Source organism: Pungitius pungitius, chromosome 10 (genome assembly GCF_949316345.1).
Source record: "Pungitius pungitius chromosome 10, fPunPun2.1, whole genome shotgun sequence".
Classification (NCBI taxonomy): Eukaryota; Metazoa; Chordata; class Actinopteri; order Perciformes; family Gasterosteidae; genus Pungitius; species Pungitius pungitius.
This window is the reverse complement of record NC_084909.1, coordinates 14,840,475-14,862,206: the sequence shown is the minus strand read 5'-3', so window position 1 is coordinate 14,862,206 and position 21,732 is coordinate 14,840,475. Positions and strand designations below refer to the sequence as shown.

Sequence of the window (21,732 nt, the reverse complement as noted above, 5' to 3'; positions counted from 1 at the left end):
ATGAGTGAGACTTCAATGGGCCTGTATTTTGACCAACGCATTGAATGATAAAACGATGATACTCTCCTTCATCAATCCCAAATGAAATTTAACAGTTCAACAGTTTAACAATTAACAGTAGGCTGTTTGCTTTTAACTTCCTGCTCTGAAAATGACTCCCAATTCATAATGGCAAGGGAATTATAGGGAAGCTCAGTCACTCATTTAAGAATTGCCTGAAAAAAACTCACTAACAGGGTGTCCAACCATACAAAACATGGAGATACCAGGCTAAAAATTAATTAAGTCATAGCCCAATTTCTGTGGGTTTTTTTAAGCTAAAGATAGAGGAGAGGCGTTTGTGCAGGCCTCACGGCAGAGAAACTAGAGGAGTGAAAATCTGGATTTTTACTCTGGATGGCTTGGCCTATTTATACTTGCTTCAACCATCGACGATGGGCGTCATGGACACGGTTATGCTCATCTGAAATAATAATAATAAATAAATAAATAATATACACAGGTATTACAAAACAATGGACATGCAGCTGAACCATATGTCATATTGACGTTGCTTCAAAATGACGATAGCTGTCACCTGCCTGCTGGTCTCAACTCTTCTTGAGGCGAGAAGGAAAATAAAATAATCAAAAGAGTCACACAATCGGGATATGAGAAAGACCCCCCTCATAACAGAGACCCAATCCAGATCTCCCCCCTAAATCCTAGGCCCTTAACCCTCAGGGAACTACTGACCTCACCTGGTAAGTGGTTGGTTGAGTGTGAGAGTGCCTGTGAGGGCTTGAAATGGTGTAAATAAGACTGCAGGACTGCACTTTGCTGCAGCTTGTTCTGTATATAATATAAATGATATTTTATATCATTTATAATGAAGACTATTTATTTCATACTTTTACTGTGTTCTGAACAGATTTAAGACTCAGAAAAAGGGTCATTTTAAGTATTTTTTAAAATTTCTTCAATGAAAATATTTAACATTTATGAATACATCAGTAAATATCGTATGATTTAATGTGTTTTTCCATCTTTAATCATTAATGTTTTAAACGTTATACATTTTAATATGAAAATCCGAACAGACATTTTCACACGTTTACCCTTTTTTTTTACACGTCCATGCTTTCATTGGTTCTCCCGTTTTCAACGTCACATTGCAATGACTGCCCCTAATGATAGCTCAGAATACGTGCCAGGGAGCCCTCTGACACTCTACACGTAGACTAGACAGAAAAACAGCTTCCGGACCTTTCTCTGTCTCACTTGTGAGAACTGACAAATAACCTCCGTAATGCTAAACTTCGTTGTGGTGTGTAAATTAGCGACAGGTAGCTAACTACATGCTATTTGCACAAAGATCATGACCCACTTCCGTGTGTGTTTCATTCTTCTCGGATATCGAAAGGACTGACGTCATTACAAGCGTCGTGCGTCGGTAAGTCAATGTCAATAGCCAGACAATTAACGTCGGCTTGTTTTTTATGTTAAAAATGCTGATCACTAAGATAGAACCACTGTAACTTTTTAACATTGCGAACCATCGTAGGCTAACGTTACTCCCAGTGACTGCGGTCGAGTGGAGTCGAGCGAGCCGCTGCCTAAAATGGAATGCACCTCTATTTACGGTGTTATGGAACGGGGGCTTGTACAGCCCAAAAGGCACCGAGACAGACCCGTAGTTAAGCAAAGATTTGTCCAATTTGATATAACAAGTTAGAAACATCAACATTTTTGCAGATTATATGAAATAACAGTATAATAACATAGGGAGTTACCCTACTGTCCTTCTTTAATTGAGGATATATAAATAAATAATAATAGTAATCATTTGACAATGCTTTTAAAAAGAAGATTCAAAATTGGTTAAATTGTAATTTCACTGGATTCTTGTTCGTGATGACATTCTCTATATTGCTGTCCTCATGATATTTTACTGTACCTTTTGAGAAACTTAAAGGCAAAGTCAGCTCAAATGGCACTCCTAATTCATCAATATTTTGAATTTTTCGGGGCAGATCCTTAAAGGTTTAGATTCTAATTTTACTGGATTCTTGTTCACAATGACCTCCTCTATATCCCTGACTGTTTACATTATATTTTACTGTAAAGTTTTTGGAACATGTACACATATAATTCACATCAGCCCACTCCCAGAGGTTCCCATTTATCATACAGAAAATACATTATCCAAATAAACTAAGTAGTTACAGAGTTATTACACTTTTTATTATGGGTATGCCATTTTCCGAGAAGAGACCAAAAAACAGGCTAGTCACCAAAAGGCAAAGACAAATTCAGCAAAGACAAAGTCAGTTCAAATGACATGACATTAATAATTTATTAATATTTGAACTTCTTTTAAAACACATCCTTTTAAAAAGTGATGTGAAAAAGATGTAGTGCAGCCTCTACCTTTACGGGAGGCCCCGACCCTCATAAATGTCTGAACAGTGAAACCAGAGCTAGGTAAAAGAGGGCCGTCTCCCCTCTCACTTGCGTGGTAGTGTTTGTTGCCTGACTTTCCATAGGCTGACCCACTTCTCCGACCAGGTACGAGGCTGCGGATGCGAATGCCAAGTCAATCGCCACAACCCAGTCGAAAAGTAGCTTGCGAGTGAACAAGGTGTGAGCACCCCTGCTGTAAGGAGTACGTGACAGTGTACTGTGTGCTTTACTGTAAGCAGTACTGTGACTGTGTACTGTGGTCTGCATTAAAACAGCTGTGAGAACTCATGCAGGGTCCGGAGGGGGAAGCAGACACACGAACAGGATGAACTCTTTGCCCCATTTGCTCCATCTCACCTTACTTCTTGATATTGGTGAGTCAACCAAGAGAAGTGAATTCTCTGTACAGTAACATTTATTGCATACCTCAGATACCATTGTTCCGCCACACCCACACTTATCCAATCATTGAAGGGTGCCTTGCCCGGGTGGTGCACCTTGTGCTGTTATTGTAGGTGTGTTTGAGTCTGACTTCATCACGTGTTAACTTGTTCACACAGTGCTCGGGTCCCTTCCTGCTCCGGTCAATCTTTCTGTCAGTTCTGTCAACTTCCACCATGTCCTGCGTTGGGATCCAGGCCGAGGCACAACAGCCGGAACAACGTACATTATCGACTGGAGGTAAAGTCCTCTGTCTCCCGTCTTGGTATCACAGTGTATTCTGTATCTTCTATCTTGTGCTCACTCGTGCTCCAGGAGGGGGGCAAACTTTAACATATTTCTTCAGTAATATTTTAAAAAGGTCAAGCACCCAAAGTTAGAGTAAATTTTACTCACAAACAAGACTAGATAGCAAATTATGTCTGATTTTTAAGTTATTCTGGCAATGTTTTTTTTATTGAAAAATAACTTGTATCATTTATAGAAAAAAGGCCACAGACAATATAGAAATAGACAATAAATACTAATCAACTAAAAAAAAAAATAAAACAATTAATCAATATTTTACCAAATAAACATGACGGAGCTGTAAATGAAAAATGGGAAAATGGGGGTGCAGGACATCATAACCATCTACTTCAATTAAATCCAATATTTTTCCATTAAACACGTTTCTTTGTCAACTGGTCTGAAAATAATGGCGGTTGTTCAATACTATGCCCTTCTTGTTTAGGATATATTTGAGGTAATTAGATTCAACTAGAAAATGCATTTCCTGCTGAAAATGCGATGGAATGCATGAAGCTGAAATTAATTCTAAACATTGCTGAAACAATAGAAATAGGAAAAGCGGAAATGAATTTGAAAGAATTGGAAGAAAAAACACAGAAATGGGAGAAGCTCATATCAATCTAAAACAAATACCGATAATAAAAGCTGAGAATTAAAAAAAATGTGATGTGTATATGTCTTCTGTTGCTGTTTTTGTTGTACTCGTTTTGAATGTGCAGTAAACTTATTTGGTGCCTGGTGGATGACTGGGAATTTGAGATAAAGTGGCAGGCTGGCTGCCAGCACTACTTGTTCATAATGTAACACACATACCTTCCACATTCCCTGTCACTCCCTCCGGGAAATACACAAAACCACGAATTGTTACTGATGGATTTATTCCACTTATGGACATCTCTCTCTCCACACCATCTTCATACACCTTCGTACACCAGAATGTTTGTTATTCAAACTAAGAAGTTATTCATTGATAGGCATCTTTAAACATTACAGTGAGAATTTCCTCCATGGGGGGTTGAAATACTAGTAGTAACACTAGAAGTAGTTGTGGTTGTGGTACTATTTGAAAGAGCAATAAGTATTCAACGAAACAGCTTTATCCTGAGCTTCATGGTTAAATAAGAGATAATGTTTGCAGCTTTTATTTTGAAATGATGGTATTGGGTGAGGGTGTGGGGGGGTTGAGAGTCAGAGTATTTGTTATTCAAACTAAGAAGTTATTAAGGGTGTTGAAAATCCACCGGATGCCTCTTTCCATCATGGTGTTCTGTATTTTCATCTGATTCAGGTTTTTTACTTCCTCGCTCAGTTCTTTCGGCAGCAACACATTGTCTGAACACATTATTGTTACCTGTCCTCTTCTGCTGACGAACCAACATATGACATTAATGCAGGAATGGGTGTCCAGGCTGTGGGCTTCTGGCAGGTCCGCCCTTTTTTGCTTCCCAGCCGTGAATCTTCTGCAATGTCTTCAAATTTGACAGCCACTCACAGCATCCTGCGTGTTTATTTTTAATCTCGTTGTTCCAACCTTGCTTCCTTTTGCACAGGTCTCACAAGTTGACCTTTGCTGGCAACATAGGTGCGCCAGAAAGCCAATGTCGTGGAAATGTTTGGACAGAGAAGCATGCTCACCTTCAGTGGTTGACCTCTGGTTCCCCGATGAGGGCAGGTGTTCCGGTAGTGTCCAGTCCTCCAACAGTAGAAGCACAAACCCTCTACCCTCCGTCGCTCGCGCTCCTCTGGAGACAGTCGAGTCCCCCCGAGTTGCATTGGCTCTCCCTCTGAGCCAGGGGCAGCCTCGGAGGTGGAGTATGGGAGGCCCCTGGAAGGATGACCCTCCCCGCTCCTGGAGCTCTTTTCCTGCTGTCTCTCTCTCCCGCGACGATCGAGTTGAGCAGCCAGATTGATGAGGTCCTCAAGGGTATTACCCCAGTCCCTGTTCACCAGTTCATCCTTAAGAGATTCATCAGAGCAGAACCTTCCCATCTGCTTTCTGCCGCAGTCTAAGTCTATCGCAAAATTGGCCACCGCCCGTTGTCCTTGGCGCAGCTTCAGGAGGCGGCTGGCAGCCTCCTGCAAGCTATTCGGGTGATCAAACACCTGTCTTAGTCGTTGCATGAACTTCTCATGGTCTGAACAGACAGGGTCCTGTTGGCCCCATACTGCAGTGGCCCACTCTAAAGCTCTCCCTGTGAGCCTAGAGATAATAAAGGCCACCTTAGCTCGACCTGAAATAAACTGTGGGGCTTGTAATTCAAACACCAGGGAGCACTGGGTCAGGAAACCTCTACAGGACTCGGGGCTACCATCATAACGCTGAGGTGGCGCTAGATGAGGTGCTGACAGCGGTATTGCCTGTGCAGGGGTTTCCATGGCAGCAGAAACTTCGGCTGAAGCAGTAGGGGCGGCCGCCCGCCCAGTAGAAGTAGTAGTAGTAGTGATAGTCATAGTAGTATAATTTGTAGTAGTATTTTCAGAAATTTAAGCGGATTTGAAAATGAACTTCTGTCACGGTTTGGTCTCTCTTCCTGTTTTAGTTTCATGTTCCTTGTGGTCCTGGGTTAACTTCACTTCCTGCCTTGTCCTGTGATTGCCTGATTGATTCCACCTGTGTCCAATCACCTGCACCTCCCTTGTGTATTTAAGCCCTGTGTGCCAGTTGTCCTTTATCGCGTCATTGTCTATGTCAGTTGCTGTTGGTGCACGTTCTGCTGTTTGGTGAGTCTTTGGGTTTGATATAGAATAAAGTGCACTTTGTTTTGGAAAACTCTGCATTTGGGTCCTGCCTTCCGCCTGCACCAGCACTCGATCCGTGACAACTCCATTGGAAAACCATGTTAAAAAAGTTTATGATTTTGATTTATATAAACTCAATTATAAGAGCTAGAGAGCTGAAAAGTCAGAGCTAGAAAGTTTAAAAGGAGCTGAATATTCTAATATTTGAATGGTTTTAATAGCTGAAAGCATAAAGGAGGTGCCACCAAAGAAATATAAGAAGAATAAAAAGAAGTAAAGATTTGAAGAACACTACTTGGCATTTCAACAACAACAATAATAATAATAATACTAATAAGTTGCATAAGTTGAATGCTTCACAGCATCCCCACATAAATCTCATGTTAATTTTTTTTAACATGATGAATACTGAACAGGACATTGGACAATTGAACAATATGTTTCAGTGCTCTCTGGTGTGGAAACCATTTCAATTCTTTAAACCCTTGCATGTCTTTACTGTAGTTTTTTTTTAATCATTGATATGTCTGTGTTGAGTTAAGTATGTGATAGTGTGAGGGTTTGTCTCCCCCAAAGTAACTGAACAAAATAAATGATCTTGCCATAGTCAGAGCACTGACAGCATGAAATAAAATGTTTGCTTTATGTGTTTTTGTACAGGGTGAATGGGAAAAAAAAGAGACATCCATTCAACTCAACAACGACATCGTTTAAGCTGAGGCTTCCACCCAAACATATGGTGTTTATCCTGACTGTCCAGGCCTCCTACAACAATACTCAGTCTGAAAAATCCCAAGTCACCTTCGACCCTGTCACACAGAGTACGTCAACGTTAATGTTATTTCAGTTGCATGTTTATTGAACTTCAAATAACAAATTATACTATGATTTGTCGCTAACAGATTAGACTGCTAAGCCAGTGGTAACTGGAGAGGCGTGATTGGGGCCTCCCTGATATGAACCCAAGCGGTCGTTTGTTATTGGACTTCTGTGCTAGTCACGGATTGTCCATAACGAATACCATGTTCAAACATAAGGATGTTCATAAGTGTACATGTTACCAGAGCACCCTATGTCAAAGATCAATGATCGATTTTATAATCGCATCGTCTGATCTGAGGCTGCATGTTCTGGAAACTCTGGTAAAGAGAGGGGCAGAGATATCAACTGATCACCATCTGGTAGTGAGCTGGGTCAGAGGATGGGGGAAGACTCAGGACACACCCGGTAAACCCAAGCGTGTAGTGTGGGTTAACTGGGAACGTCTGGAGGAGGCATGTTCTGGACACTCTGGTAAAGAGAGGGGCAGAGATATCCACTGATAACCATCTGGTAGTGAGCTGGGTCAGAGGATGGGGGAAGACTCAGGACACACCCGGTAAACCCAAGCGTGTAGTGTGGGTTAACTGGGAACGTCTGGAAGAGGCTCCAGTCCATTTTCAACTCACCCCTGGCGGAGCTTCGCTCACATTCCTGTAGAGGTAGGGGACATTGAACCAGAGTGGTGTATGTTCAAAACTTCCATTGCTGAAGCTACCGGAGTGAGTTGTGGCCTCAAGGTCTTAGGTGCATCAAGGGGCGGTAACCCTCAAACCCTGTAGTGGACACAGGTGGTCAGGGAAGCTGCCCGACTCAAGAAGGATGCCTTCCGGGTTATGATATTCAGTGGGACTCCGGAGGCAGTTGTAGTGTACCGACAGGCTCGAAGGGCACCAGCCTCTGCCGTTATGGAGGCAAAGCAGCGAGTGTGGGAGGAGTTTGAGGTAACTATGAAGAAGTGCTTTCGGTCTAGAAGACCATCCGGCACCTCAGAAGGGGGAAACCATTTACCATTCAAGCTGTGTATAGTAAGGATGGGACCCTGTTGACCACGACTAAGGAGGTTATCGGGCGATGGAGGAAGTCCTGAATCCAACGACTACCCCCTCTTTGGTAGAAGCGGAGCTGGAGGCGGAGGAGGGATTTTTGTCAATTTGCCTGGTGGAGGTCACTGAGGTAGTTAAGCTACTCTGCAGTGACAAAGCCCCGGGGATTAATGAGATTCATCCAGAGATGCTAAAAGCAATGGGTGTAGGGGGTTGTCTTGGATGACACGCCTCTTCAACATTGCATGGAAGTCTGGAACAGTGCCAAAAGAGTGGCAGACCGGGGTGCTGGTACCAGAGAGTGTGTGCCAATTACAGGGATATCACACTACTCAAGCTCCCTGGTAAAGTCTACTCCAAGGTGCTGGAAAGAAGGGTTCGCCCGATAGTCGAACCAAGGATTGAAGAGGAACAATGCGGTTTTAGTCCTGGTCGTGGAACGACGGACCAGCTCTTTACTCTTTCACCAATCTTGGAGGGGGCCTGGGAGTATGCTCATCCAGTTTACATGTGTTTTGTGGACCTGGAGAGGCGTATGACCGGGTCCCTCGAGAGAAAATGTGGGAGGTGCTGTGGGAGTACGAGGTGAGGGGGTCCTTACTTGGGGCCATCCAATCCCTGTACGCCCAAAGCGAGAGCTATGATCGGGTGCTCGGCAGTAAGTCAGAGTCGTTTCCGGTGGGAGTTGACCTTCGCCAGGGCTGCGCCTTATCACCAATCTTGTTTGTGGTTTTCATGGACAGGATATTGAGGCGTAGTCGGGGGGGAGGAGGGTCTACAGTTCGGGGGGCTGCGGATTTCATTGCTGGTTTTTGCAGACAATGTGGTCCTGATGAAATCCTCAGCCTGCGGCCTCCAACTCTCACTGGAGCGGTTTGCAGCCAAGTGTGAAGCAGTTGGGATGAGGTTTAGCACCTCCAAATCTGATGGAGGATTGCCACACCGGGGGTATGTGTTTTGGAGGCGAATTGTTTTTTGAACGAAGAGCCAGCGTGGAAGGAATTTGGTATGATCTTTTGATGGTGTCACTAGTGGTAAACAGTGGTATATTACTTTAATTTTTGAGTAGGAAAGGTGGACTTTCACAAAACTGAGGCGTCTGTTCATGTTTGGAGAACAAAATAAATTACACTCAAAGACCATTGGAGACGTCTCAAGGATTATTTTACACGTTCACCAGCCAAGGTGACCTTACTTTTGATAGGCAAAAGGTTCACTACAGTGTGTATTAACCAAAATTCATATCCAATAGAGAATTTGAATAATATTTGTCATCTTTTAGATCCAACTCTATGGATTAAAAAAAAAGATCTAAATTTCCTCACTGTGTCCGTATCCCAAGTGAAGGAGTTCAAGTACCTCGGGGTATTGTGAGGGAGAAGATGGAGTGTGCTTGGCCGGAGAATCGGAGCAGCGGTATTGCACTCGCTTTACTACACCGTTGTGACGAAAAGAGAGCTGAGCCGAAAGGCAAAGCTCTTGATCTACCGGTCAATCTTCATTCCCACCCTCACCTATGGGCATGAAGGATGGGTCATGACCGAAAGAACTAGGTCACAGGTACAAGTGGCCGAAATGGGTTTCCTCAGAAGAGTGGCTGGTGTCTCCCTTAGAGATAGGGTGAGAAGCTTAGCCATTCGCGAGGAGTAGAGCTGCTGCTCCTTTGTGTTGAAAGAAGCCAGTTGAGGTGGGTTGGATTGTTATAGACTATCATCTGATTTGCGCTTTACATCAGTCTAAAATCTGTCCATCTTGCAAATCATATAGTGCCCTTGTATTATTTGTTATAATTATATTTCGTATTGTTTTACCGGCCACTGTCAGTGTTCATACAAAGATGAAGTTGTGCCTCCCCCTACTGAGCTATGTAAATGAAACTGGCACACCATATGAATCCCGTTGTTCATGACGCAGGCCTTAAACCTCCGCCAAAGACATGCAAGGTATCAGCAGACCAAATCATCCATGTTTTCCAAACAAGATTCTTCAAAACCTTTTTTAATGTGATCTCTTTAATGATCATATCACTACTCAATGGTGCTAGTGGTTGAAATGTCTCAACTATGAGATGGATTGCCATGAGTGTACTAGGAGTTTTATAATAATTAGAGAACAGTGGCATGCACATATGCTAAACTAACACACTATAAAGAAGACATTAAATGCAAAGGCAGCTTAGTGAACCCTAAAACACGTCTTGCAAGTGGGATGTACTGGTTCAGATTTCACATCTTGCTTTAATTTAACAAATGTGCTTTCTTTTTTCTAAAAGCCTTAATAGGTCCTCCAAAAGTGTCTCTATCTGGATGTGGCAACTGCATTGATGTCAACATTTCACTCCCTGAAGCTGATCCGAGCTCAGGAATCGAAGACATTAAGTCATTCTACAACGGCGCTCAGTTCAGGGTCTTTTGGAAGAAACGTAATGAAGCAGAGGTAAGACGAGCATTTCCCACCTTAGAAGACATCAAACAAATGTTTTAAATTCAAATCACTAATGCTTTTGTCCATATTTTACCTGCAGCAGTCTGCCGTCACAAAATCCAAGAATTATACTGTGAACAACCTGCAGATTGGCACGGAGTACTGTGTACGGGTTTACACAGAGGTTAATGTCAACCGAAACACTAAGCCATCCGCTTGGGAATGCACCTTCACTGGCAATAAGAAGCCAAGCGGAGGTGAGCTGCACTTTCAAACAGCGAGGTGCATGAAGAGCAGTTAAATACCACCTCTGATTTTTGATGGACCTGGATAAATGGTGTGATCAGAAATAATGCATGATGAAATTACATGTTGCTTTCACCCTTTTTCCTGTCCGCTGGGGCAGATTAGGAATCCTGCCAGGTGTTTCATTTAGAGAAAAATGTAAAGTGTTGGACCATTTGGCAGCTCAATAAATCAGACACAAACATTTCGCACACAAGGAATTGGCACTAGAATTTTGGTGCAAGGACAACAAAAATGAATATAAAATACAAAAAGTATATTGAATGGTATACATAATTTCAGCTAGGACCCTGGATAAGCGGTGATGGATAGTGAATGGAATAAATACATTTTTTTAAATGTTTACAATGTTGCTCTTGAAAAGATTACATTTTGCCTCTGGAGTGAAATACAATTGTGTATACAACTTTTGTGTGTGTGTGTGTAGGCCCAGTTTTTTCAGGTGCAGTTGCTGCTCTTGTGACTGTTAGTGTTGTCCTGATGATCTCCATGTTTTGCCTCTACTACACTGGATTCCTTTGTAAAGTGACAACTCTGCCCAGAGCCCTCATTGTAAGTTATTTGATTTGTCTTTGTACGAATTCAAATTTCAGACTATTCCCTTAAACATTTTAACATTCAATACATCTCAACATAACATGTACTCAGTACGTCAGTATGTTTCAAATTGCATTTGAAAGGCTGTGTGCAACAATATCTATAACTTTCTGAAACTACTAAGTTACCACGGGTAATTCCTGTGGGCGTAGCACTTTCACTGCTGTTTTGGAGATTTTGTAGCTTCAATTTGGCCTTTCAATTTCCCAATTAACATTTGCGGCCTTAAATATCCTTCAGTGCCATGATTTATCAGAGCTGGTGCATCGTTGAGTTGATTGGTTTCACACTTTCACTGTCTCGGCTCCTGTATTCTCTTTGCCACTCTAGAAGTCTCTGAGCCAAGGCTACACCCTCACACCGGAGAGGACGTACCCTGACAAGATCTACATTGGCGCAGAGATGGAAAAACAGAGAAATGACAACAATCCCTCAGCTCCACAAGCTGCCAACGGGGGCACTAACTCAGATAAGGAAGAAGATGAGGAGGATGAAGAGGAGGACGGGGGAAACGTCTATATGGATAGAGATGCAGAGCTTTCCTCGGATGAGAGTTCTTGCCAGTACTCTGCTAATGTGTCAAGGAACAGCAAAGGGGCTATGTTAGGGGGCTTAGGGAGTTTGAAAGTACAGGACATAGAGGTTGAGGTCAGACGTTGGGATCTTAATCAAAACCCGGGCGAAGCTGAAGGGACAGAGGTTTCTTTCCTGCTTGAGGGACCAGTCACAGTGAAGTTGAAGGAGGACGAGGAAGAGGAAGAGGAAGAGGAAGAGGAGGATGAGGACGAGGACGTGGTGTGTAAGAGCTTAGGCGATATTAATCTGTTCTCAGTCACACTTGCTGCACTGGCTGCATGCGAGCAAGGTGATGAGGAGCAGAAAACAAGAGACTGTCTCTCAGACATTCTGTTTGATCTGGAGTCTCCCACAAACTCAAAACACACCCTGAGCCACACAGACTCACAAAGAGACACTAGCATCAATGCTACCTACACAAAAAGACTTTACTGAAAGAAGGAGAAAGTATCCTTTATTCCCGTGTGAATTATTCTCTGCATTTAATACATCCCACATAGTGTGAGCAGTGTGCTGCCGTAAAGGCACCCAGGAAGCAGTTAGGGCTTTTACTGGTGCACTCTTTCTGCTCCATATGCCACGGTCGCCCCACATTACAATGGAGTGGGTATAAAGCCAGATGTATGGACTCTTCGTCTGATTATCTCGGTTCCAGTGATGGTGAAGGAGGGGGAGAGGGAGGAGGAGGAGGAAGACAAATTCTAAGGATATTTAGGACACACATTATGTTTCAATCATCAATAAAATACTCACAAGTACATTCTACTTGAAAAAATGGTCCATCAGAAATATTTCAATGTATTGTAGGTGTTTGTATTTTATTTCAATCACCATCTTTTCTTTCAACATCAAAGATATGTATTATTGGATTTATTTTCTGTTAGATCTCAAAATGCTAAGAGCATTTTTCCTTTCATCTCAATTAAACTGAATGAATATACAACATATAGTGAAGGAAATAATTATTTGATCTCTTTCCAATTTAGTTAGTTTTGCAAATGAGCGGCGTATAATTGTTGTCAATTTATTTTTGTGTGTGTGAGACAGAATATCAAAAAGTTATTTGTTTTAAATGGATTTTCTGTTTGATCTTCTTACAAAACATGGGTCAGTTATTAGTGGAGATACTGTTGTTGGAGAGCACTGAGGTCAGGCCTTTCTTGTAGTTGGTCACCACATTTGTGCACATCTCATGTGGAATATGGTCCTCTGCCCATTGCAGATCCTCTCCAAATCCTGTAGGTTTTTCTGACTGCGTAGATAGTTACGTTAGGGCTTTGGCTTCATGCACCGGTATGGCAGCCATGATGGCGTATCGCTCTACTAAAAACAAGCAGCCAATAGATGGATAGATTTTACTTTGTTAATCCTGCAAGTTGACATTTTTTAAATAGGTGTTGTATGCATGTTCAACAGAAACTTGCCAGTCACAGTACAGTAAGGTACCTGCTCGCAATTATTGGGATATCTAACTAATACAAGTGAATTAATGAAAAACGACTAAAATCCTTTTTTGTGAGCCCTTCATCAATTCAAACTCAATAACTTTCAGGGTTTTTTAGAACATTAGTTTTGGAGAATAATTAGTAGTAATAATAAATAATTATTATTTCAGGGTGTTAATAGAGAAAGCATTTTAACTCAAACTGCATCAGTGACTTTAAAAACCTTATTTCTTATGTTCTTTTCATTGACAACTGGTTGCAGATTTGGCTTAAACACTGCTGAAAACAATTGTAGGAGCATTCTTTTATCAGAGTATGGCATGAATTCAATTACAGTTCTCTGATGACGGTTTGGTCAGGCACAGGGGGTTGTTAATCAGTTTTAGCTGCATTGGTTTTGATGGAATCATCAACAGGCGAACAAGGAGCTGATAGAGGGGGTACCTGAATGCAGTTTAGCCTTGAGCACCTGTGATAGACGTGAAAGGGTCTGGAGAAGCCAAGGAAAACGTATGCTGCCTACAACATTGTTCAGCATGACCGGTTTGGTGTTGGGTCAGTGATGGTGTGGGGAGGCGTATCCATGGAGGGACACATAGATCTAGAGAACGGCAGTCTGACTGCCATTAAGTATCGGGATGAAATCCTTGAACCCATGGTCAGACCCTACCCTGGTGCAGAAGGTCCTGGGCTCCTCCTGATGCACGACAAGGCCTGGCCTCATGTGGCAAGAGTATACAGTGGCTGGAGGATGAATAAATCGATACAATAGAAAGGCCCTCACGATCACCTGACCTAAACCCAAAGATACACCTCTCGGACATTATGTTTCTGTGCATTAAACGCCGCAAGGTTGTTCCTTTGACTTTACAGGAGCTCACTGATTCCCTTAGACAGATCTGGGAGGACATCCCATAAGACACCATCTGTTGTCTCAATAAGAACATGCCGAGACGTTGTCAAGCATATACAAGCATGTGGGGGACACACAAGATATCAGAAGCATTTTGAGATGTAGAAGTTGAATTTTGGCTAAATGGATTAGCCTGCTTTTTTGTGTATAAAATGAAGCCCTCGGTAGCCTGAAATTATTATTTCTATCAAAAGATGTGGCATGCTTTCGCTCATAAGACAATGAACTGTCCATATCAGTAGCCATATTATATATGTAATATATATTATATTATTGGTCACAGCTAATGAATTATTGGTAATTTGAAAAGTCTGCAGAAATTCAGACCAACGGGAAGTTTTCTTTTTTCTTTTAGGTCACGTGATTTCCTCTCATCGGGCCTGTCAGTTTGTAACTTTCACCTCCCCATCGGAAGAATGTAGATCCTCTACAATCTATGCAGGCTACGTGTACTGCCACAAAGTTAGCAAAATATAATCAACTAATGGTTTTTGTATTCGAAAAACCCAGACAGTGTGCAGTCTCTGGAGTATCCAGAAAGTCTGTCAAAAGCCACAAGACCCTGTCAAACAAAATCAGCAACAATTTGACCTACGTTCTGCGAAGGCACCACGAGCAGCAGCTCTGCGTCACGCTGATCCAGCCCATTATGTTTCGTATTCCGCTTTGGGGGGATTACCCATACAGCCATGGGTTGGCTTCCAATGCTGAACTTGGTGGATAAACGTGGGATCTTAGGACAGGTTGCTGTAATTTTATACTAACCATTTGATGTTATACACATTGTAGGTTTGTGTATGTATTCGACATGCTATTTCGTTGCTAGCGATAGATTCGTTACCGGTGTGCGAGATAAAAACTTACCGTTTTTTCTTTTGAATTTTTATCGATCGATCGCCTCGCTTTCACGTTGATTTCACGTTTAATTATCTTTAGAAAGATAATGAAAGGTGGCATTGTTCTGTGAGATTCACTACATGTGCGTGGGGCTGTGATTAACATAAAGAGGACATGAGTGAGAGAGGTAGCAGGTGTCAATGCCTGTTCAAAACACTCACGTCAATAAGTGTTTTTCACAACGCTGGTTTTCCGTCTGTTTCGTGTATCATATCGTTATAAATACAATTGTCCCCGGTAGGTGAGTGTGCCTGATTGAGCATTAGGATGTAGCTAGTCGGCTTGTTGGAGCATCCATTCAGGATTTCAACAGCATTACCGGTAAAACAGGGATCTTCGTTATCAAAGTATCAATTGTTATCTGGCGACATGACAAACAACAGTACTATGACGGAACCTGTGGGAATCGAACCGTTGAGTGCTCTTTGAGATATCTCTAATCCATGGAGGGAAGACTACCAAACTATTAGTACAGATTGGTAAATACATCACAAGTAGGAAACCTGAAATTCAGCATCCAAGTGAACATATATCTACAGTATGTTCTTCCCTGACTGTGTGTAAGTGAACTAGTTCAGAACTAGTTCAATTATTTGATCAGTTTTTACACTGAAGCTATGCATCAGATTTCATCTTCATATCTAATTTTGAATCCTTATCCAGCCAGGGTTACATTAGCATTGAGGGGACAGCATTTGCTCATTGTTGCTTTAATGTTGCTGTCCATTCACTCCACACTAGCAGCAGCTGCAGCGTTCACCCCTACAGTACATTCTCAAACACATGCTGCTTGAATGGTCTTTTTTAAATAAGGAATAAAAACACGACAGTTATCATTAAGGTGCAAATGTTTGCAAAGAAAGGTCAGATTCCTCCCATCCTCACCGACCTTGTCAGTAACTTCATAAAACTCTTTTAAATTATTATACGCCGCCTCTTTGCTACACGCTGCTGTCGCCTCCATGCATGCGTGGTGCGACGCTGGTGTTGCCAGATCGGATGTGTTTTTTCCACTACTTATTAAGGCGCGTTTACGGTGTGTTTTCTATAGAAATCTGACACCCTATTTGAACGATGGTAACCTGAAAGAACATGGCGTTCGTAGACACCAGAATGAACGATTTCACAGTAACGTTCATCGGGCATTAATACAGTACGTTCAGTTCACGTTCGCCCAAAATATAAACGAGTTCATGAACTATCGTTCAATGAACGCGTTCAGGCACAACACTGGTTAGTTGTATTCGTATCAACTGAGGCCAGCTGTGATCCACTCAGATCAACATGTGATTATTCGGCCACTCTATTTATGACTTAAGTGAGTACAGGTTACAGACTCTGTTTCTCTTTGACTGTTGGTGACAGGAAGCAGGTCCTAAGAGGAGCTGATGGCAGTGAAGCAGAGATGCTGTGGCTGTCATGACGTCTCTCCTCTGGATGCTGGTGTGGCTGCCTCAGGCCCTACTAGGTAAGCGTTGAGTCGCCTCATGAGCCCGAAACCAGGTTGGCATGAATCCTTGCTTAAGATTATTAGAGTAAATCTAATCAAAGTGTAAAACTTATCCAGCTCTCTAAAAGATTGGCCTTAAAGGGAGTTTACACATGAAACAGTTGTGCACTAGTTGTTGCTCCTTGATAAGAAACGATGCTGTATAAAGCATTTATAAACAAATCCTTTGAGTGTATCACTGCAATATCAAATAGAAATATATCGAGATACATTTAATGTTCTGTTTGTTTGTATTCCAGCAATGAGTGAACTCCCAAAGCCCATCAATGACATCCTAAACTCAAGCCATTTCATCCACATCCTGACATGGGAGCCTGGACCAGGAACACCACCGGGAGTCCACTACAATGTCACAGTGAGCACAGAAACGTGAGTTTAATCTCTTTGTGTTCTTTTATAGTGTTTCCCCTACCATAACCCCCTACCCCAACCCCAAGTTTTAAACGTAGAGGAAACACTGTTATCCTTACTAAAATACATTGTGTATACTAATCACCAAGTTGCCCATATTTCGATGCAGGAGACATTTAGGTTAATTATGTCAAATGTATGTTGAAGTTTGTACACACCAAACACAAGATGTTTGGGAAAGTTTTCCTCACACTCAGAGAAGTGTCCCGTTGTAGTATTAACTTTTTCTGTCTGCCGATCATGTCGTACAAACAATGTAAATGGGTTTGATAGTGGCTGAATGTCATGGATCCCAGTGTGGGAGTCTGCAGCTGACTTATGTGTTTCATAATTAATAATTTCAATATAAAGACAGTGGCATTTATAGTGAAAATAAAACTGTTGACAATGGCTTTAATGCAAGTTTTAGATTTTCACCCCCTTTATCAGGGGGTTACTATTTGGGAGACCACGTCTGGACCTGGCCCTACAGCCGATACATATTTGAGTTTTTATTTTTTGGCACAGAGCTTCTATTTTATCCGGCACAGATTTTTTATCCTTCATGGTACTCATTGGTGATGCTTCTCATTCAGTCAAATATGTATTTCTACATGCACTGCTGCTTAATGTTGCACAGCGTACCGGTACTAGAAAGGTACCCCGGTACCCTTACGTTGAAAACGGTACGGTTTGAATATTTTCAGTACCGGTACTTCATTAAGAAAGCACGTAACCAGAGCACACTCAGTGTTCCACTCCCTCTTCGTCACTCACAGAGAGTCATCTCAGGGAGACATGCCCTCATGTGCAGGAGCTGTTGCTGACTGTCCTCGGCTTGTGAGTGACGCCGAGTGCGAAAATCGGTCGGTGGAAGGTTCCTTTTTCAGAACGGAAGGTGAAGAGGTAGGTTCCTCTCTCAGAGCGGCAGTTCGGGTGGTCGGTGTAGGTTGCAGTGGTCGATGGTAGGATCCTTTTTCAGAACGGCACAAGCCGATCTCAGTTGGGTATTTAGTAGGGATGAGCGAGTACAGCATTATCTGTATCTGTATCAGTATCTGTTGAACCATATGAATTATCTGTATCCGTATCTGTACTCGGATTGTGCGGGGCCTAATCTGGAAGTGGGTGGGGCTTAACCCAGAAGTATGAAGGATTTACCCCGTAAGTTGTCGGGTTGTCTTGAAATAGGCTGGGCTTTAACCGTTATGCTCTTTTTTAAGCATGCAATTGACCCTTGGCAAGGAGCTTGATTAACAGGTGATATGACCAATATAAAACATGTGCCGCTGTTGGGGCAAAACAAACACGCACGCGTAGCCAAACCAGTAGGTTCAAAAACCAGTAGGCACGTAACACCGGCGTTTGGCGAGGAATAATCCTTTCTGCGGTACAACCCGGCTTTGTTCAGTTTACTTTTAAGAGTCCTCAAGCATGTTTACACCGTGTAGACTTGACATCATGTCCACGGTTACAGCGTACGAGTGACCCTTGTTAAAATATTGAACGCAATGATGCAGTATGTCTGGTGTTTCCGTCTGGTCCGCGTCCTTTAAAAACTCCAAACACCGACCACACGTAACGCAAACCCGCTTTAAGCTGTTCATGTGTTTGCCACAAAACGGGCAAAACATCCCTCCAATGAACGTCTTTGTCGCCATAAACTCCACAACCAATGAAAACGCCGCGCTCAACACTTCCGTCACTTCCGGTATTTGGTACATTCCCTTTCCGTAAAGAATCTGTCCTTTGTTAATTTGTTTCGGGATTGGTAAAAGTGTTTAGCGTCTTGTTAATTTGTTTTTGAAAATGTAAATGTGTTTTCTAAGATGTCAATTTGTTTTATAAATGTTAATTTCTTTTATAAAATGTTAAATTTGTTTTCAACAATGTAAATGTGTTTTCTAAAATGTTAATTTGTCTCGAGCTTTGTAAAAGTGTTTCATTCTTTGTAATCTTGCTTTGCACTTCAGGGCAATTATTATCACCTGGCTGACTCCTGTTCCATCAGTGACAGATAAATACTTTATTTATCTCCAGGGGGAAATTTTACTTTGATAAGCATTACTTCACACCTGAATTAATGTACCGTATTTTCACGACTATAAGGCGCACTTAAAATCCTTTTTCAAGTAAAATAGTTCTAAAATAGGCGCTTCATTGAAGGTGCGCCTTATAATCCAGTGCACCTTATAGTCGTGAAAATACGGTAATTTAAATCTGTGAGGCAATTCAATGCAATGAATCGGTCTAAAATTAAGTAAAAAAGCACTTTACATTTTAAGTGCACACCTTATTGTAACAAAATAATTGATTTCAATTTAGATTCCAGGCTAAGCTCTCTCTAGGCTCTCTTTTCGTCACAACGGTGTAGTAAAGCGAGTGCAATACCGCCCCCGCTGCTCCGATTCTCCGGCCAATCTCACACTCCATCTTCCCCCTCACAAGACCCCGAGGTACTTGAACTCCTTCACTTGGGATAAGGACACAGGAAGGAAATTAAGATTATGTATTTTTTTTAAATCCATACAGTTGGATCTAAAAGATGATTATTCAAATTCAATTCTCTATAGGATGTGAATTTCGGTTCATACACACTATAGTGACCCTTTTGCCTATCAAAAGTAAGGTCACCTTAGCTGGTGAATGCGTGAAATAATCCTTGAGACGTCTCCAATAGTCTTTGATTGTCATTTATTTCTTTCTCCAAACAGTTTTGTGAAAGTCCACCTTTCCTACTCAAAAATGAAAGTAATATACCACAATGTCACCATCAAAAGATCCTACCAAATTCCTTCGACGCTGGCGGTTCCACGTTCAAAAAACGATTTGCCTCCAAAACACTAACCACTGTGGCAGGTAATCCTGCTGATTATATGGACCTTGCGTCCCTAATTGAAACATACCCCCCAAATGGTGGGAGGTTAACAATCAAAACAACAAAATGGCTCATACACAGACTAATACCACTGTTAGGGTACTTTAATAATTATGGGACTAAATCATAGTGTCACGGTTTGGGTCTGCTCTGTCTTATTTTGTAGTTTTCATGTCTCTGGTGTTCCTGGGTAACTTCACTTCCTGCCTTGTCCTGTCTTGCCCTGTCATTGTCTGCCGTGCCTGATCGTTTCCACCTGTGTTCAATCACCTGCACCTCCCTTGTGTATTTAAGCCCTGTGAGTCCCTTGTCTGGTGTGGCGTCATTACATGTCAGCGTTCATGTGTCAAGTAAGTCAAGTCAAGTCTGTTTCGTGTTTTCAAGTCTAGGTCCCTGTTTTTGTCTGTTTTGTTTTCTCCTCCTTCCTCCCTTTTTTGGTTGGAGCGATTTTGATTTTGAGTTTTTGACAATTAAAGTCTTTTATTTTTCAACTCTGCGTTTGAGTCCTCCCTCCTTGCCCTCGAACGCGTCCCCCCCCTGACACATAGCACAAGTTAGACATATGATTCTCTCTCTAAATGGACTATGGAATATTCATGGGTACACTTCTCTTCTTTCTCTCTGATCCTGTAGGGGAGCTTCCTGGGTGCCAGTGTTCGGCTGTGAGAAGGTGCAGCATCCACTGGTGTGCAACCTAACCGAGGCCTTCTCTGACCCCACCAAGGTGTACCTTAGCAGGATTAGAGTACTGCTGGATGCACAGGAATCGCAACCAGTCAGTCAACCGGAATTTAAACCCATCACAGATAGTGAGTAAAACTAGAACGATATCGACGGATAGTGGAGAAGACATCCAGATATATCAAATTTTCTTTTTCCACTGCACATTACATAACATGTAATTTAGCTAACGTTGCATTTTTAACCCATCGCCCATAGAAGAACTGTAGCAGAGAATAGCTTCTTAGTTATGTCTCTTTAATCTGTCCTCGATTCTGGCCTTTCTTAATACATTTTCTTCTTGGGACTGTTCCGGCCCCTTTGAGGCTTTGCTCTACTGTTACTATGAGTTACTCCTTGTGTTTTTATTCTGGACTTCTGTTCTGTTTCCCTTAATGGCTCTCTGAAGGATGAAACGGCAACATTGTAACTCCCATTATTTTTGTAACAACAGCATTTTTGCCACTTCGTGCTGCAAACAAAAGAAAGAAGGACCTCTTTATTAAATGTTTTGTATCTTATTTTACTGGTACTATATAGATGAGCCTTACTCTGTGGTTTTCTTTTCAATGATCATTTATCATGCAATGGAAACTTGGGTTCATTTAACAGCTCACTTTTATCCTTGTGTTTGTGTCCTGCAGCTCTCCTGGATCTGCCGCTACTGAATGTTACACCATGTGGCCAAGATTTGTGTGTGGAACTACATCCTCCCATGGAGCGCCTGAGGGACATCTATGATTCTCTCAATTACAAATTTCGGATTATGAGCAAAAATACAGACAGTGTAAGAATTTTCCAAAGGCATTATTTGATCTGACAGCTTGAAGCAAATTTGTGGAGATTAGTGGATAATGTCCTTGTGAGAAATCAAAACTATCTTAAGCTCGTTCTTGATTAAGTGACAAGTTTTCTGGTGTAAAGAGAAGCTTTAATACACATCAAAGATGTCCAATCAGAAGAAAATCACAAAGGAACTGGAGCAGGAAACAGATGTTGAAGGAATACACATTTCGACCCCCTGCTCAATGTAACCATAAGCACTCATGTATGACAGACAGATAGACGAATGGATCAATTAAGAACACATGTATTTAGTTGTGGAAACACTGTGCCATTTTCAGTCCAGGAAAAAGGTCACAGGGTTACAGGGTTAAGGTTAGGGTTCATGGGAGACCTCACAGAGCGCCTGAGGGTACTCACTGTGTGCATAATTAAATACAAAAAGTCCAGTTTGAGAAACACATGGAACAGAGTGGAAGCAGTGTGCCAGTAGAGGTGCCCGAGGAGCAGTTAGG

General features: G+C 42.0%; 2 protein-coding genes across 2 annotated transcripts; both read left to right on the top strand.

Moving 5' to 3' along the window:
- The first annotated feature begins 1,166 nt into the window (after nt 1-1,166).
- On the top strand, nt 1,167-13,111 carry LOC119228986 (interleukin-10 receptor subunit beta-like). Its single transcript, XM_037489044.2, has 8 exons — nt 1,167-1,432; nt 2,718-2,816; nt 3,003-3,123; nt 6,574-6,734; nt 10,051-10,214; nt 10,303-10,459; nt 10,936-11,060; nt 11,436-13,111. Exons 2-8 carry the CDS (start codon nt 2,768-2,770, stop codon nt 12,114-12,116), a joined length of 1,458 nt encoding a protein of 485 aa, XP_037344941.2. The 5' UTR covers nt 1,167-1,432; nt 2,718-2,767; the 3' UTR covers nt 12,117-13,111.
- Nucleotides 13,112-14,678: 1,567 nt separating this feature from the next.
- On the top strand, nt 14,679-21,726 carry LOC134102901 (interferon alpha/beta receptor 2-like). Its single transcript, XM_062565043.1, has 5 exons — nt 14,679-14,782; nt 16,302-16,404; nt 16,686-16,815; nt 20,348-20,523; nt 21,079-21,726. Exons 2-5 carry the CDS (start codon nt 16,356-16,358, stop codon nt 21,252-21,254), a joined length of 531 nt encoding a protein of 176 aa, XP_062421027.1. The 5' UTR covers nt 14,679-14,782; nt 16,302-16,355; the 3' UTR covers nt 21,255-21,726.
- The last annotated feature ends 6 nt before the right edge of the window (nt 21,727-21,732 follow it).